The sequence below is a fragment of the Haliotis asinina genome, chromosome 14, assembly GCF_037392515.1.
Source record: "Haliotis asinina isolate JCU_RB_2024 chromosome 14, JCU_Hal_asi_v2, whole genome shotgun sequence".
Classification (NCBI taxonomy): domain Eukaryota; kingdom Metazoa; phylum Mollusca; class Gastropoda; order Lepetellida; family Haliotidae; genus Haliotis; species Haliotis asinina.
This window is the reverse complement of record NC_090293.1, coordinates 1,027,887-1,042,362: the sequence shown is the minus strand read 5'-3', so window position 1 is coordinate 1,042,362 and position 14,476 is coordinate 1,027,887. Positions and strand designations below refer to the sequence as shown.

Below are 14,476 nucleotides of genomic sequence, written 5' to 3'. Positions count from 1 at the left end.
TGTTTGAATGAATTTTAGTAAATATTTGTTTGAATATGTTCCTTAGAGTTAAGTATCATCTGGTTAAGTATGCCCAGATATTGCATATTTCCAGCAGACTAAATCTATTTTGGTAGGGGAGGCCCCCCAGACACCCACCGTCAAAAGGGTCCCGATCCCTCTCTCTGCTCACCCCCAACTCGCACCTTCAGGGCTTGAGATTTGCTTCGGGCGAGGCATGACTCCACTTTCATTTGATTCAGGGTTGGCATCTCTGTTATGTATGGCCTGTGCCCTGTTTCACAAAGCTCTCATAAGCCTAAGATGTAAATGAACTGTGGTGCTTGAGATGTGATTGCTGCAAAACAAGCATTGATTGTTTCAGAACCTGCCGTCAGCCAGGAAGGCAAAGAAACCTGCACTGTTTGTGAGTCCTATGCCTTCAGGTCAGAAGTCAAACTATTGTAGTCCCCGTCCCCTTGTGGAAAAGTCCCCATTCTGCAGCCCCCTTCGCAATTACAGCACAACATCGCCCCTGCTACGCATCTCCTTAACCCCTTCCAGGAGGGGCTACAAAGACAGAACAAGGAACCTCTCCACTGCAGCAGATGATGACCGCCCACCTGCCCCAATCCAGAGTCTCACACCAACCTTACAGGATTCCTTGAATTGGAGCAAGTCAGAATCAGAGCACACTGGGAACAGATCCAGGAATACAGTCAACACTGATAGTAATCTGGAGTCTTCAGAACCAAAAGCTAATCTGTTCGGTCAGTCAAGTGATAGTGTGTTCTCATCCACAGAAACAAATCAAGTGGACAAAGAAGTGTCTTCTTGTGATCAGTGTCAGGATGATGGTTGTCAGAGTCACGAGAAAACTTCTTCCAGACAGGAAAGCTTTTCAGAGGAAACTCCGCAACTTCATCGGACTGATGAGGCTGTGTGGAACTCATATGCTGCTCGCAACCTGCGGAGTATGAGAGAGGGATCCTATAGTGAAGAGAGTGAGGCTGAACCCAGAGGTCACTCATTTTCTGATGCTGACCTCAGTGTCTCCTACCTGGACTCGTCAGTGGAGTCCGGCCGCTTCACCAGCATGTCCAACAGGGGCAGCAGTGGCTACAGTTATCCCTCTGATGATGAGGCAGAGGCCAGTCAGCAAAGTCTGCGACTTCGTGCTCAGCGACGGAGAAGCTTTGAATACTCGGACGACAGTGCTTTGTCTCGACGCAGCAGCATGGGTGTACACGTGATGGGGGTTATCCGTGAAGAGAAGTCTTCTCGGGGTGGGAGTGTGTCAGACTGGCAGGGCAGTAGAGACAGCCAGGACTGGAGAAACATGGATGACTGTGACCTCAATGACTGTGATGTGAGTATTGGGCAGAAGGATGAGCGGTGTCAGCTGACATTCATCAGCAGTTCCAGTGAGGACAGTCAGGTTCCATCCCGTGTGTCCAACACGGGTCTAACCCAAGAAATCAGTTCACTAACATTCCGGTCCAGGGAGGATGTCGAGGCTCTCCCTCAAGGTACTGTTTCCGAATCCTTCTTGCCAGGCATCAGTGCTGTTAGTTCTCCCCGAGTTCCCAACACAGGACTTACACAGGAAATCAAAACGCTTGCATTATGTTCAGCCAGGAAGAAATACGAAGTCAACAAGAAAGATAAAGAGAACATTAATGACAAAAATAAGGGTGCCATGGTATCCGCTGCAACCATTAAGCTGAAGAAGGATTTGATGTCTGTGCCACGGAGCTCTGGGTTGACGCAGGACTTCTCGGGGCTGGATCTGGCAGATCATGTGATGAACCAGTCTAGGAAGACAGTCATACGCTTCAAGAGGGCCGATAGCACATCAAGCTTGTCAGATACACGTCGTGTGAATGAGGTCATTGAAATATCCAAGTCTAGGAAAAGAAGTTATGGTGATATAGAGAACTGTAGGAACTCCTCCACTGAGAATGGCGAGGTTCCAGAACTTTTGTATGGGGATGAACATTTACGTAAAAGAAGCAATGTCGAGTCAGTTACAAGTAAAGATTGTGCTGACCTTGACCTCAATGAAGGAAACTTACGTTGCCATGACTGCAATAACACAAGTGATGGTTCTTCAGCAGAATCGTCTCCTCTTGTGTCCCCTGATGTTGTTGCTTCAGAGTCGGGAGCAATAAAGAGTCCTCCATACACCGTGGTTGTGATGCACACCTCCCCTGATCCCTCCCCCATGAGTCTGCCGCCTTCCCCCAGCGCCCCACGGCCTTGTGTGCACAGGAAGAAGGAGCTGCCCATCAGCCCAGTGTATGGTTCGGGACGTGTGAGTAACAATCTGACTTACAAAGCAATTTAAGATTCAAAGTAATTTTTAATTTAAAATTTCAATGGAGTCTGGCTGAATTGGTGTAGCAATGATTATTTTTCATTATCCTGACTCATTCTTATTATGCTTGTCTTCTATCTGAACACATGAATCCGCTGAAGTTCCCTTCAGTAATGCGGATGTAATATCAGTACTCCCCATACGAGTAGCCTCCCTTGAACCCATGTATTTGGCACACAAACCAGTCATATGACATGCCATGCTCTTCACTCTCTCCTTATTAACCGTAGAGGACGTACGTGAGGGCACCGGGGTCCTGATACGGCACATATCCTTTACTAGGTTTGGTCTTATAATCAACCAAATTACAGTTGTATCCGTTTTTTTTTTTATCCGTATATTTACATCATGTGACAAAATTTTTTTACCGAATTGTTCATAATTTGTTTGCCTTTTTAACTTGTATTCATCGTCGTATCTTTCAAGTAGTATAGGGAATGACAGTTCTAAAACACTTTCAAGAAAAGTCTCTACAAAGCCTTATTTACTAAATAAGGCTTTGGTTGGGCCCTTAGCTCTTGCTACTATTACCCCTACTACTTAACGTGTGTTGGAGGTAACACTGTGCCGTACGGTACGATCAATAATTCTTCTCTTACAAACCCCCTACCCGGCCCATCCCTCAAGTAGTATAAGTTAGGTTCGTCGGCTTTCATATCCACTTTATCTATGTTGTAAGTTTTGACTGACCATATAGGATCGGTGGCCCGCTTACGGCTATCACCCTCGCGTTCCCCCGGCTGGTATAGATACATTACCCCTACTACTTAACGTGTGTTGGAGGTAACACTGTGCCTATGTCACGTTTATATCGATGAAACAGTTTAATGTGAACCGCCTACGATCACTTTGGTGTTCGTAATAAAGGCTTGCTGGGCTTTTTGTATCCCCTGTTCTATGTACTTTTTTTTCTCGTCCTCGCTGATAGCAGACTTACGAGACTTGGATCGAATATCTTGTTTCATTCCGTTATATTTTTTGAGTTCAGAGAGGATTGAACGAAACTCCTCTTCTGAGATCTTACTGTCAGAGAGTGCCGTGGAAATACGCTCACTCACTGTGTTCAGCTTTGCTTCGGCCAGAACCCTGATCTCGTCGTGTTTCAATGCCTTACGATGAAGTCTGCGTGATACTAACTTAAGCGCCAATCCTGCTAACCCTGCCACCCCTGCCGTTATTTCAATACCTAGCACTATAGGTGCAGCCACGATGGTAGCTAACAACCCAACACCTGCCGCCCCTAGTCCCATGCTGGTTGCCATAAGGGTAGTGTCAGCCCCGTCCACGATATTGAAAGCTCTATTGTACTTCTTACATAGTGCTTTCCGCGTGTCACGGTCTTGTTCTAGTTGACGTTTCACATCACATAACTGCCTCAAGCGGAACCCATCTACGGTTTCCAGCGTCTTCGCTACTTCCTCTACGACTGGGTACAGACCCATCCTATAATATATATTTTGAAAGATATTTTAATTGGGTTTCAGTTAATACTCTATCAATGTATTTGAAACCTACAAGGGATAGATTATAACTAATGCTAAGAGGTGAGAGGTCAATAGACTTTTCTGTTGTAATAAAAACCCCACGGAGGCTTATTGAACGGTTTATAGGACCCGTGGGGGTATTCCGTTGTATAACAATACGGCAATATTGACCTACGTGTTCGGTATACCAGTGTATTACCAACCCGGGTAAAATTTGTTGTCCTTTCGAGGAGTTTTCATTGTCAAAATACATAAAGAAGACTTCTATGATGATTGTGTAGGAGTAGGATGTTCTATCAAGAAACCTCTGGGGGAAAAGATTACTGTTAAATGTTAATTTATGATCTACTGTGCCAGTACTTAACAAAATTTTTTCTTCCCTAAAATCTATCGTGGCTACTTTATTCACGTTATGCTCCAGAATGAAATCCCCGGGCCAGATACCGTTATTCCTAATCTTAGAGACAAACCCCAATCCTCCCCCCCCCTCTTTTAATGTGATATAAGGTGAGGCGAGTGTTAAGTTGATCAGCCATTTGGGCTCTTTTAAATCTGATAACGACACCCGTCTGTACACGTTGTCTTTGAAGTGCAGGATATATAAGGTGTCTTCCTCACCAGGCTGATCAAATCCCTCCGTATCTCCTAGGTCGTTAAGCGTAGTGTTGGGGCGATGACTGGTCATTATTATACTATTACGATATAATTTCCAACTGGTTTTTTGATAATAATTCAGGGGTTAACTTCATACCCATGAAGTGTATGTTGTCAGGCAGGAAGATCTTGGTTAGTGATATCTTGTTTTCCACGATCACGTTGACCCCCTCCAGACTGGTGTCGGCTCCAACACCCACCCGCACGTAAACGTTGCAAACTTGATACTGGTGTCGTTTCACCCACCCGAGTTTGATCCCCTTCACGATCTCAACATCATTCCCCGATGGTTCCCCTAGGTAGACTTTGATGATCAGTGTTGAGTTTGCCGGTAGACTCTCTAGTATACTGACCACGCCTTCGAATTCAGACACCAACTGCAATGTCACGTTTTGTATGGTCGGTTTACTCGATAGCATGTGGGCTGCCATAGTGTTGAGTGGGCTGACGACTACGCTACGTCTCTGAGTTGGGACGTAAGCCACGAGCAGGGTTCCATTGTTCACGACTTTGTTTAGGTGGTTGTCTTTGTTATCAGTAAACACGTAAGGGGAGACGAGTCTAATATTGAGAAACAATTTACCACCGAACGATGGGTATATTATCCAATTATTATCACCGGTGTTGACAAGGGCGTACTTAGTGTTGACTGTTGCTCTTGTGGTATCTACTATATCATTTAGGGTTCCACCGGAGGGGATTTCAACGCGTTTGTAAATGTTGTTTTTTAGTTGCAAGGCATACGATTTACCATCTACTCCGGGAGCATCGAAACCGCGCGTGTCTCCGAGGTCGGAGATCCCGATATTGACGCATTTTTTCACTCCGGGCCCTTGTGCGCTGGTCATTTTACATGAAGCGTTAAGCTGAGGTATCCTATATTTACAGGATTATGATTTATATCTAACACCGATATTGTCAGCTCAGGTATGTTGCCCTGGGTTAATCTCTTATACTGCCGTGGTGAAAACGACTCGGTTCTACCGTCGTTGAATTTCTCAGTTTTAACCGGCACTGCTCTCAGTATAGTGGAAGGGTGACCTCCTTGAATGTTGTACGTTGTGCTCACCTGACCGAGATGAATGTACAGCTCTCGGTACGGTACTAGGTCGGGTAACTTCGTACCTGTGACGGTTGTTGTTGGTTTTATCTCGTCAGGAGACATACCGAGTATCCTCGCTAATGGTCGGCCGAGCCTCAAGGAGGTTCTTCCGTTGTTGATTAACACCACTGTGCCGTTTGAGTCGTTCATCTTGAGTTCGGCTCCCAGGGGTTTGAAGACCTCGTCGTTTAGAGAGCACACGCTGTAGTAGCCGTCAGTTATCTGGCTGCGAGTTCCACTGACGAACAGCTTATTGTTGCTGGCGTTGATGTTAGTCCATTGCGGTAGGTAGGTGATATCGCAGAGTGCGACTTCGAGTTGGCCTGACGTGTTATCGATCGCGTGCGTCAGCTGAACGGCCTCACCGCTCGTTATTCCTGGAAGTGTTATGTACATGTTAGAGTATATATGCTCATTATATAATAGTTTTAAAATGTATTCCCCTGGTGTGTTGTACCCTAAACTGGACGTAGATTTCTCCACCATGAAGATCGTGGTTGCTCCTGGGTTGTATTTCAATGCCAAGTTTATAGATATGCCTGATAAGTATAAGCTTTCGGTGACTAACGTCAAGGCAGTCCACGCTTGGTTCAACAACCCTATGCAGTTCTGGCAGAACCAATTCAACTTTGCCGTGTGGTGCGCTACAACGGGGTGTGGTGTGACATTGACCGACACTCGGCGTCGGCCGCTGAGTCAGTCTGTGTTCAAGTTCCACGTGTACTACCAGGTCAGACGTATCCTTAAAGAGATCAGCGCTCCCCTCCCACAGGACAAAGCGTGGGACGCAACAAACAACCCGTACGATAGACGGGCCTACGAACGTATTTGCAACGAATTCGAAATAAACCCGAAGACGGATTGGCGTTTGCCGGGGCTGAACCACGGGTTGGGTATTCCTTACGCTCATGGGCTCTCGCCAAAAGCATTTGACAAACATATACTAATAAAATTTATGCAACGAAAAATGTTTAGTACGGAACGTTTTTCCCATGCATTAGCTGATCTTGTTCCTAAACCTAACAAATCTGGGCCAAAACCAGTGAAAGATGCCAGTGATGATTTACTGACACTAGGTATACTTAGGCAGGACTTTGCTTTGTCGAGTAATGAATGGAGGGATGATCGTATGGACTTTAAAAAAGGTGGTGTTGGTTTCACAATCCAGAAAGTGGAGCAGTCAACCGCAGACGGGTGGAAAATGTTCATGCTGGACACGTCGAAAGGATTCACTCGTGCCGGGGAAGTCAGGTTGAACGACTCGATTCGAACGTACGTGTGGGCGCTGTTGGGTGCGCAGTCGATGACGCGTTCCAACATCCTCGGTAAGGGAACTGCTTACGACGCTCAGAAACAGTTCGTTGCCAACGTTGAGGATGCTATCAATTCTCCAGTTGATCTCCCGCGGGCCATCAACCGTTACCAAAACGTGTTAGAATACGCCAGATCTAAAGTCAATTACGTGTTCGGCGTGGGGTTGTACATGGCTCCGAGTGATATGCAACTGAGAATAAAAAAAGTGGTGGGTTATAACAACAAAATAGTCATAGCCACGGCGGACCAAAAGTTGGGTATCAACCCCGATATTAACACCCCCTATATCCCACACATCCCACCACGTGAAAAGGGTATAGTGGCGCCGCCCCCGGAGCCTAAAGTTCATGTGCCCCCAACACACCCCCATATTCATGTGGGGGTACCCCCCTATCAGCAGCATATTGATAGTAAAACGGCCCTGGTGGTTGGTGGGGTAACTTTGGGACTTATTTGGTTAAAGATTTCTTAGCCGCTACGTACACCAGACCCGCCACGGCGACGATGGCTGCCCACATGTTTTGACTGAGCCACATGGCAGTTTTAGCCAGAGCGCCCAACAACCACGAGACGATGCTACCCAGGATGCCGGGAAGGGCTTCGGCGGCTTTACCAGCCAGTTTAGCTAGGCCTTCCCCGAGTTTTTTTATCCAGTCTTTAACCCCACCGCCTGTGGGAGTGGGAGTTCCCCCGCCGCCGGCAGGCCCCACAGGGGTTCCTCCCACCAGTGACACCACCAGGGTTGATATGATGAAACCCAATGCAGTCAGAATACTGGCGATGGTGATCCCTTGCTCCCGGAATAATATCCGAATCCTGTCTGCTAACGTGGTGTCTCGGTGGAGGACTTGATTGATGGTTTCCCGTATACGGCTGACCTGGGATCGAAGCTTTTCTTTGAAGGAGGATGCTGTCTCCAACCAGACCTTCTTTTCCTCTTCCAAATCACGTATTCGTTTCTCGATGGGGGCTTTCAGAGCCTCGTCCTCAGTTTCACCGAGTTTTTTCCTTTCATAGGCGATGTGGTCGTCTATCTCACTCATTTTGGCCGTGCTTTTCCAGAGATGACCACAAATGGTTTGCATTAACAGGTCCAACCCCCGCAGTTCCCTAAAGGTACTTTTGAGCCCCGGGAAGGGCTCGTTCTCGTAGTCGGCCAACACCTTTTTAATATCATAAGTCATGTTTTGATCCGATGGGGCGTCCCTGATGCCTTCCAGACTTTGAACTAACTCCGGAGGAATCTTAGGTCGCGCGCCACCGTAATATTCTAAGCCTAGTTTATCGCGGATAAAGTCAATCCCATATTTTCTGGCCAATGTTGATAAGGCAAGCGGTTTTCCCGTGCTTTTATTCACTAGATCGGCATCCGGGTGAGCCTTCAAACGCAGCGTTTTATTGATGAGGGTAAACTTGGAATGTTCCCTTCCCGGCTGCTTGATGTTGTCTCTAGTTTCAATTGCGTTGTAATAATCGTCGACGGCGCCCTTAATGAGTTCGGCCCTTTGCTTCGATAATGAGGTCTCAACTGCGTCGACAGCCGGCTGTAGGCCCGTACTGAATGAGGTCTCCTGGTCATCATCGAATGCCTGGGCACTATCACCCGACATCTCCGTCATATCTATGTCTTCATCCATTAGTATTAAAAATATATTTCATTTATATAACAATGTACGGTAGAAAATTAGATCCTTTCAGAAGATTGAGAGAGCCATTAGGAGCCAGAGCCGTGCGCCAGTCGGTGACCATCACCAACAATCCCAGCAAGATAGACCAGAATCAAACTCTGCTGGTTAGATTTCCAAACCTTGGTGAGAATGACCTCATTGTACCAGGCACTGTTCGACTGGCGTTCAATATCACGTTGACCTCCGACAACGACAAACGTGAGCTAGTGCGGAACGTGGGGCGAGCTATCATCAAGAAAACGACCGTCAAGATCAGCGGTAACGAGGTGCTGAGTATCGACGACAGCGACGTGTTTCACTGCTACGGGGATCTCTGGAAAAGCGAGGGAGAACGAGTCAATGATGTGTACCAGGGTATCAGCAAATCAACCCGGGCGCGCATAGGGTATGTCTTCACGCAAGACCAGCAAGACAAGCTATCGGATGGTGAAAAGGCCATCGCTCGAGCATACGGGAATCGATTCTGCGTGCCGCTCGACTTCGAGTTGCTCACGGGACACGCGCCGTTTTACCAGGCCGCGCTGGGTGATAGGCTCGAATACGAGCTCACGTTTAATGACTATAGCAAAGTAGTGCGTACGCCAAACGGTGATGAGGCTAGTTATGCCATAGACAACATCTCTCTGGAGTTCGACATGGTCACTAGCCCGGAGCTGGCCAGGCAGGTTCGAAGCCAGTACTCTGGGAAGATGGCTATCCTGTACGATCGCGTACTGAGGCATAGATCAGTCGTGCGAGATAAGAGCGACACTGTGTGGAATATCAACCTGAACGTGCCGGCGCGATCGATGAAAGGTATCCTGGTCGTCCCCGTGGAGTATTACGATCCATTCCGGAGGGACAGCGAGAAGTTTTTCAACCCCGAGATTGAAAAGGTGGAAGTTACCATCGAGGGCGTGCCAAACCAGCTGTTCAGTCATGGTATGAGACCCCACCAGCAGTGGGATGAGATAAAAAAGCTACCAGTGGGGGATTACATAACAAAGGACCTGGGCCCCGTTTCACAAAACTCTCGTAAGCCTAAGATCTCGTAACTTTTCTCGTAGCACTTGCACCTGGTATATTGTAACGTAGGAGGTGCAAGTGCTACGAGGAAAGTTATGAGATCCTAGGCTTACGAGAGTTTTGTGAAACAGGGCCCTGGACCTCGGCTCCGTGCAGATCGGTGAATACCTGACCACCAAGTACGCCCTATGGTTGGACATGCGATCCACGGATGATGATAAACTGCACGGTAGCGGGCGCCGTATAGATAACGGCAGCGAAGGGATAACCATCCAGATTACTAAGAAAGCTCAACCCGCTGGTAAGTTGAAATTATATCTGTACGTTATTATGGACGCGCAACTTAATATAGACAATGGGAGATTCGTGCAAGCCATCTACTGATGGGGGAGACCCCCAGGGGTACCCACAACTACCCACTGACCCACACTGTGCCATAGTGTGCGGGCAGACTGGCTGTGGGAAGACCGTTTTCGTCTTGGATATGTTGGAGGGTTACTACAAGGATGTGTTCGATAACATCGTTATCATATGCCCTACTCTGAGCATGAATAAATCGTACACGCGACCTTGGGTGATGACGGACCCGGACGTACACAAAATCGACCCTGGAACACGTCTGCAGGACTGGTTGAAAGCTCTTCACGAGAAATTTAAAGGGGAACCGACGCTGTTCATACTGGACGACTGCAGCGCTAATCGCGAGATAACAAAAAAGAGAGACATGCTATCGTACCTGGCCTTCTCCGGCCGGCATGCAAATCACAGCGTCTGGGTGCTAACGCAGAAGTTCAACTCGGTGTTGAAAGACCTCAGGGAGCAGACGCGATGGGTGGCCTTATTTCACTGCAAGGACAGGGATTCGTTCGAGGAGTGTTTGAGAGAGAACGATGTGATGAGCAAATTAGAACGGGAACGGGTGAAGAAACAGCTCGCTGAAACTAAACACGCTAAGCTCGTGCTAAAGACCGACCAACCAGTAGCATATATAGTATGCTAAGCAAAGCTAAGCAAAGCTAAGCTAAAGCTAAGCAAAGCTAAGCTAAAGCTAAGCAAAGCTAAGCAAAGCTAAGCAAAGCTAAGCATATAGCTATGATATTCGAAGTGTTTGTCGTGTGCAACTTAACCTTCATTTCTCTGTGTTTTGTCTGCATCGGGTATTATATAGTTAAAACTAAATCTTACTTGTTATATTATAAGATGGAGTGTGAGGAATTGCTCGAACAGTTGGGGGGTACCCCCACTGTGGGGGATTCCCCCAAGCGAGAGAAACTGGTGGCGTTGGCTGTTGGTGGCAAAGCCAAACATTACTTTGGAGACTACACTCCAGATAAAATTCACAAAATGTCAGCAGAAGAAATCGATAAGCTGTACGCTAGATACGAGTCCCGGCTCGGAGCAGAAATGACAAAGACAATAGGATCGGCTATGACCCAGATATACACCGGTATTGTATCACACTTCCTTCCCATTCCACCAGAGCGCCGACTTTACCTGTGGGAGGACCTCGAGAAAGACCCTTTTATCGAACACGCCGTGAGCTCTATCAGCTGCGGGCTGTACCACAAATATGGCATGTTGTTGGCTCCAGTGACGGCGGCGATTATCACGGCAAAACATTGTCAATTTGAGAGAAAGAATAATAATAATAGTACAGATGGATGCTACACAGGAAACCCCAGTGAGGGAAACCCCTCCCGAGGTGATGGAGGAGACCCCACCCCCAACAGTGAGGGAAGTGACCCCTTCACAAACAGTAACCAGGCAGAAGAATCCTAAGAGAGTAGCTGCCGGTAAAAAACGGTGGTGTAACCAACATAAAGTGACCACCCCAACCCGACTGTTGTTGGCTGTAGGCGTAACTGCTGCCTTGGCTATCTCGTGGTTATACGTGGGGGTACCCTCCCACAGTGAGCCACCACCCAACAGTGAGCCCCCCACCCCCACGGTAGACCCGCATATCATGTTATAATTTAAATATTTTTTATATATACATAATGTCTGAGGGGAAAACGTTCGTCAACGACGCATACCACGCCACAGTGGTCGCCAGTCTAGCCGTAGGGTACGCTCGGTTGACTAAAATGGTGCTTAAACAACCAACTATCAAGCTAGATTTCAACCTGCAGGATATGGGTATGCTCATAATGAACCTTGGTATGGCGATGGCCACAAAAGACATCCTAGTAAAACAAGGAATAATACCTGATAATATAATGAAATAAATATAGGGATGGCCACGATAGCTATGATGGTCGGTGGGGCGTTAGTGAATGCCCTGGCATTTTCCGGGAGTAATTTCCTCTTCTCGAAACTACGAGATGATCACGCGGCTGAAATACAGGAAGAAAGGAAGCGGCACGATCTAGCTACTGAGAAATTACAAAGAGCACAGGCTGAGTACGCTAAAAAACGCCTCCAGAGGATCGATTTCATTAATGAACAACTCCAGCGTGAAAACCATGCCGTTCAAACATTCAACGATGTCGATGAAGCAATGAAAGAATACTACCTACTAACTGGTAAACAATTGGAACCGCTCAATAAACCCACACTCGCTCAGTACTACACACCATCCATGGGACAAATGAATCGTGAACTGGGCTTCATAGTGTTGGGTATAGCAGCTACTGCGTTGGTTGCGAAGCAATTAAATTAAAAATACCTATATAAGTAAACATGAGACCCGCTCCATACCGATGCGAATACATACTTATGAGGAAGACCGAGGCCTGTGGTAGGAAATGCAGGAATCAGGGGTTCTGTTGTTTCCATATGGGAAGTCCTAACTACACGTGTTCTGTGTGTGGTATCGGGGTTAAAGGACACTACTGTCTATGTAAAGCTCACGGAGCGAACGTAGTCAGACATCAACTCATCTACGAGAATAAAAAAGGCTACATAAAAGAACGTAGGCGACTGCTCAAGATAGACTCCAGTGCGTGAAAGGGTTATCTCCCTTTACTGTGAAGCAATTAGACATTGGTTCTCTTAGGTGTAAACACTATGTCTACTGTACGCGAGCTGAAGAGGGTCGCAAAACAGAGAGGTGTGATCGGGTATTCTCGAATGCGGAAGTCAGCATTGTTGAGATTACTAGGTTTAGAAGCCCCTCCTTCAGTAAAACAATTAAAAGCTCAAGCAAAACAGCTTGGATACACGGGTTATTCAAACCTGGGGAGAACCGGGTTAACCGCATTGTTATCACATGCCCCCGTATCAAAACCTCCCACTGTAAAACAACTGAAAGCCGAGGCACACGATTTGGGTTTAGGCGGGTATTCCCGTATGAGAAAACCACAGCTTGTAGAATTATTACGACAGAATAGAGCTATTGACCTACAGTTCGTGCGCACTGAGCGCGCTGTAGGCAACTATTTGAGAGGTTGGCGCATGCACGTTGATAGAAACATAGACATTACAGATATCAAGCCTCTGATAGCTGATAAGGTCAACCAGGAACTAAATAACCTAGGAAGTATCAAGTTTCAGATCACAGTGAAAATGTCGCTCGATAAGCAGGTTGGGAGTACCACTGAGTATGTTCAGCCTTACTTCCGAGGTCAACAAGAGGTCGCCACACATACAGAGACCATTGATACATCAATCGATACCAGTTTTCAGCAGATACGAGAATACCTAGAACGCTACACACACTTGGGGTCCGGGTGGGCTGTAGATAAAATCGATAATGTCTATCTAGACATAGCTAACTACGTGCCGTTCAGAGGCGGGTCATACCTAGCCTTGCCTCCCTACTATAGGAACAAACATGCCATAGTAAACGTTAAGAATAGAGGAAACGATTGCCTGAGGTTAGCTATCAGGTCAGCCTTATTTCCAGCTGACACTAATCCGAACAGGCCTTCTAATTATCCCCAAGACGATGGGCTCAACTGGGATGGTATAGATGAACCCACCCCCATATCCCAGATCACTAAAGTAGAAAAACAGAATAATCTGGCTATAAATGTCTTTGGGCACGAAGGTAACACAACAATAGTACACAGGGTCAGCCCGGTGAAGGATCGCCAAGTTATCAATATATTCATGATCCAACGAGGTGAAAAGTATCACTACACGTGGATAAAACATCTCAGCCGGTTGTTGCACGACCAGTCGAAACACGATGGGGAAAAACACTTTTGTGTACGATGCCTACACGGTTTCAGTCGAGCTGATTTATTAGAATCCCACCGGGAGGATTGCCAAGGTGTGGGGCAGACGACCATACGAGTCGACATGCCTAAGGAAGGTGACAATATCCTAAAATTCAGTAACCACAAGAATCAAATGTCTGTGTCTTATATCATATAAGCCGACTTCGAAGCCTTAGTTGTGGGTGGGGATTCCACCAGTGATACCGCCGTCGAGGCTCCCCTCACCCACAAAACACAAGAGCATAAAGCCTGTTCGTTTGGATACATTGTCGTCCGTTGTGACGGGGAAACGAAAGCTCCGGTAGTGTATAGGGGTCCTGACGCGGCTGAAAGGTTTCTAAAGTGTTTGCAGGAGGAAGAAAAAATTATTAGGAATACATTGTATAAAATCGCTCCCATGCGTCTGACCCGAGTCGACAGGCTAGCCCACGCTAGTAGCACTAACTGTCACGTGTGTGACTCACCACTTAACGGTGATTCGGTGAGAGATCACTGTCACATAACTGGTAAGTATAGAGGCGCCGCTCACAACGCGTGCAACCTCAAGCTTAAAATCAACCCTAAGACAATAAACATCCCCGTTGTCTTTCACAACTTGAGAGGGTACGACTCACACTTGATCATGCAGGCCATCGCGAAAATCGATGGTAATATAACGTGCATCCCCAACAACATGGAGAGATACATCTCCTTCAGCTTAAACGGACTTAGGT

General features: G+C 47.0%; 1 protein-coding gene across 1 annotated transcript in view; it reads left to right on the top strand.

The window, feature by feature from the left end:
- The window catches only part of LOC137261077 (serine/threonine-protein kinase greatwall-like), a 50,193-nt gene that overhangs the window by 8,786 nt on the left and 26,931 nt on the right, over positions 1-14,476 (top strand). Inside the window, exon 8 of the mRNA XM_067798745.1 lies at positions 365-2,293. Coding sequence (XP_067654846.1) covers positions 365-2,293 — 1,929 coding nt within the window. The remainder of the gene's footprint in view (positions 1-364; positions 2,294-14,476) is intronic.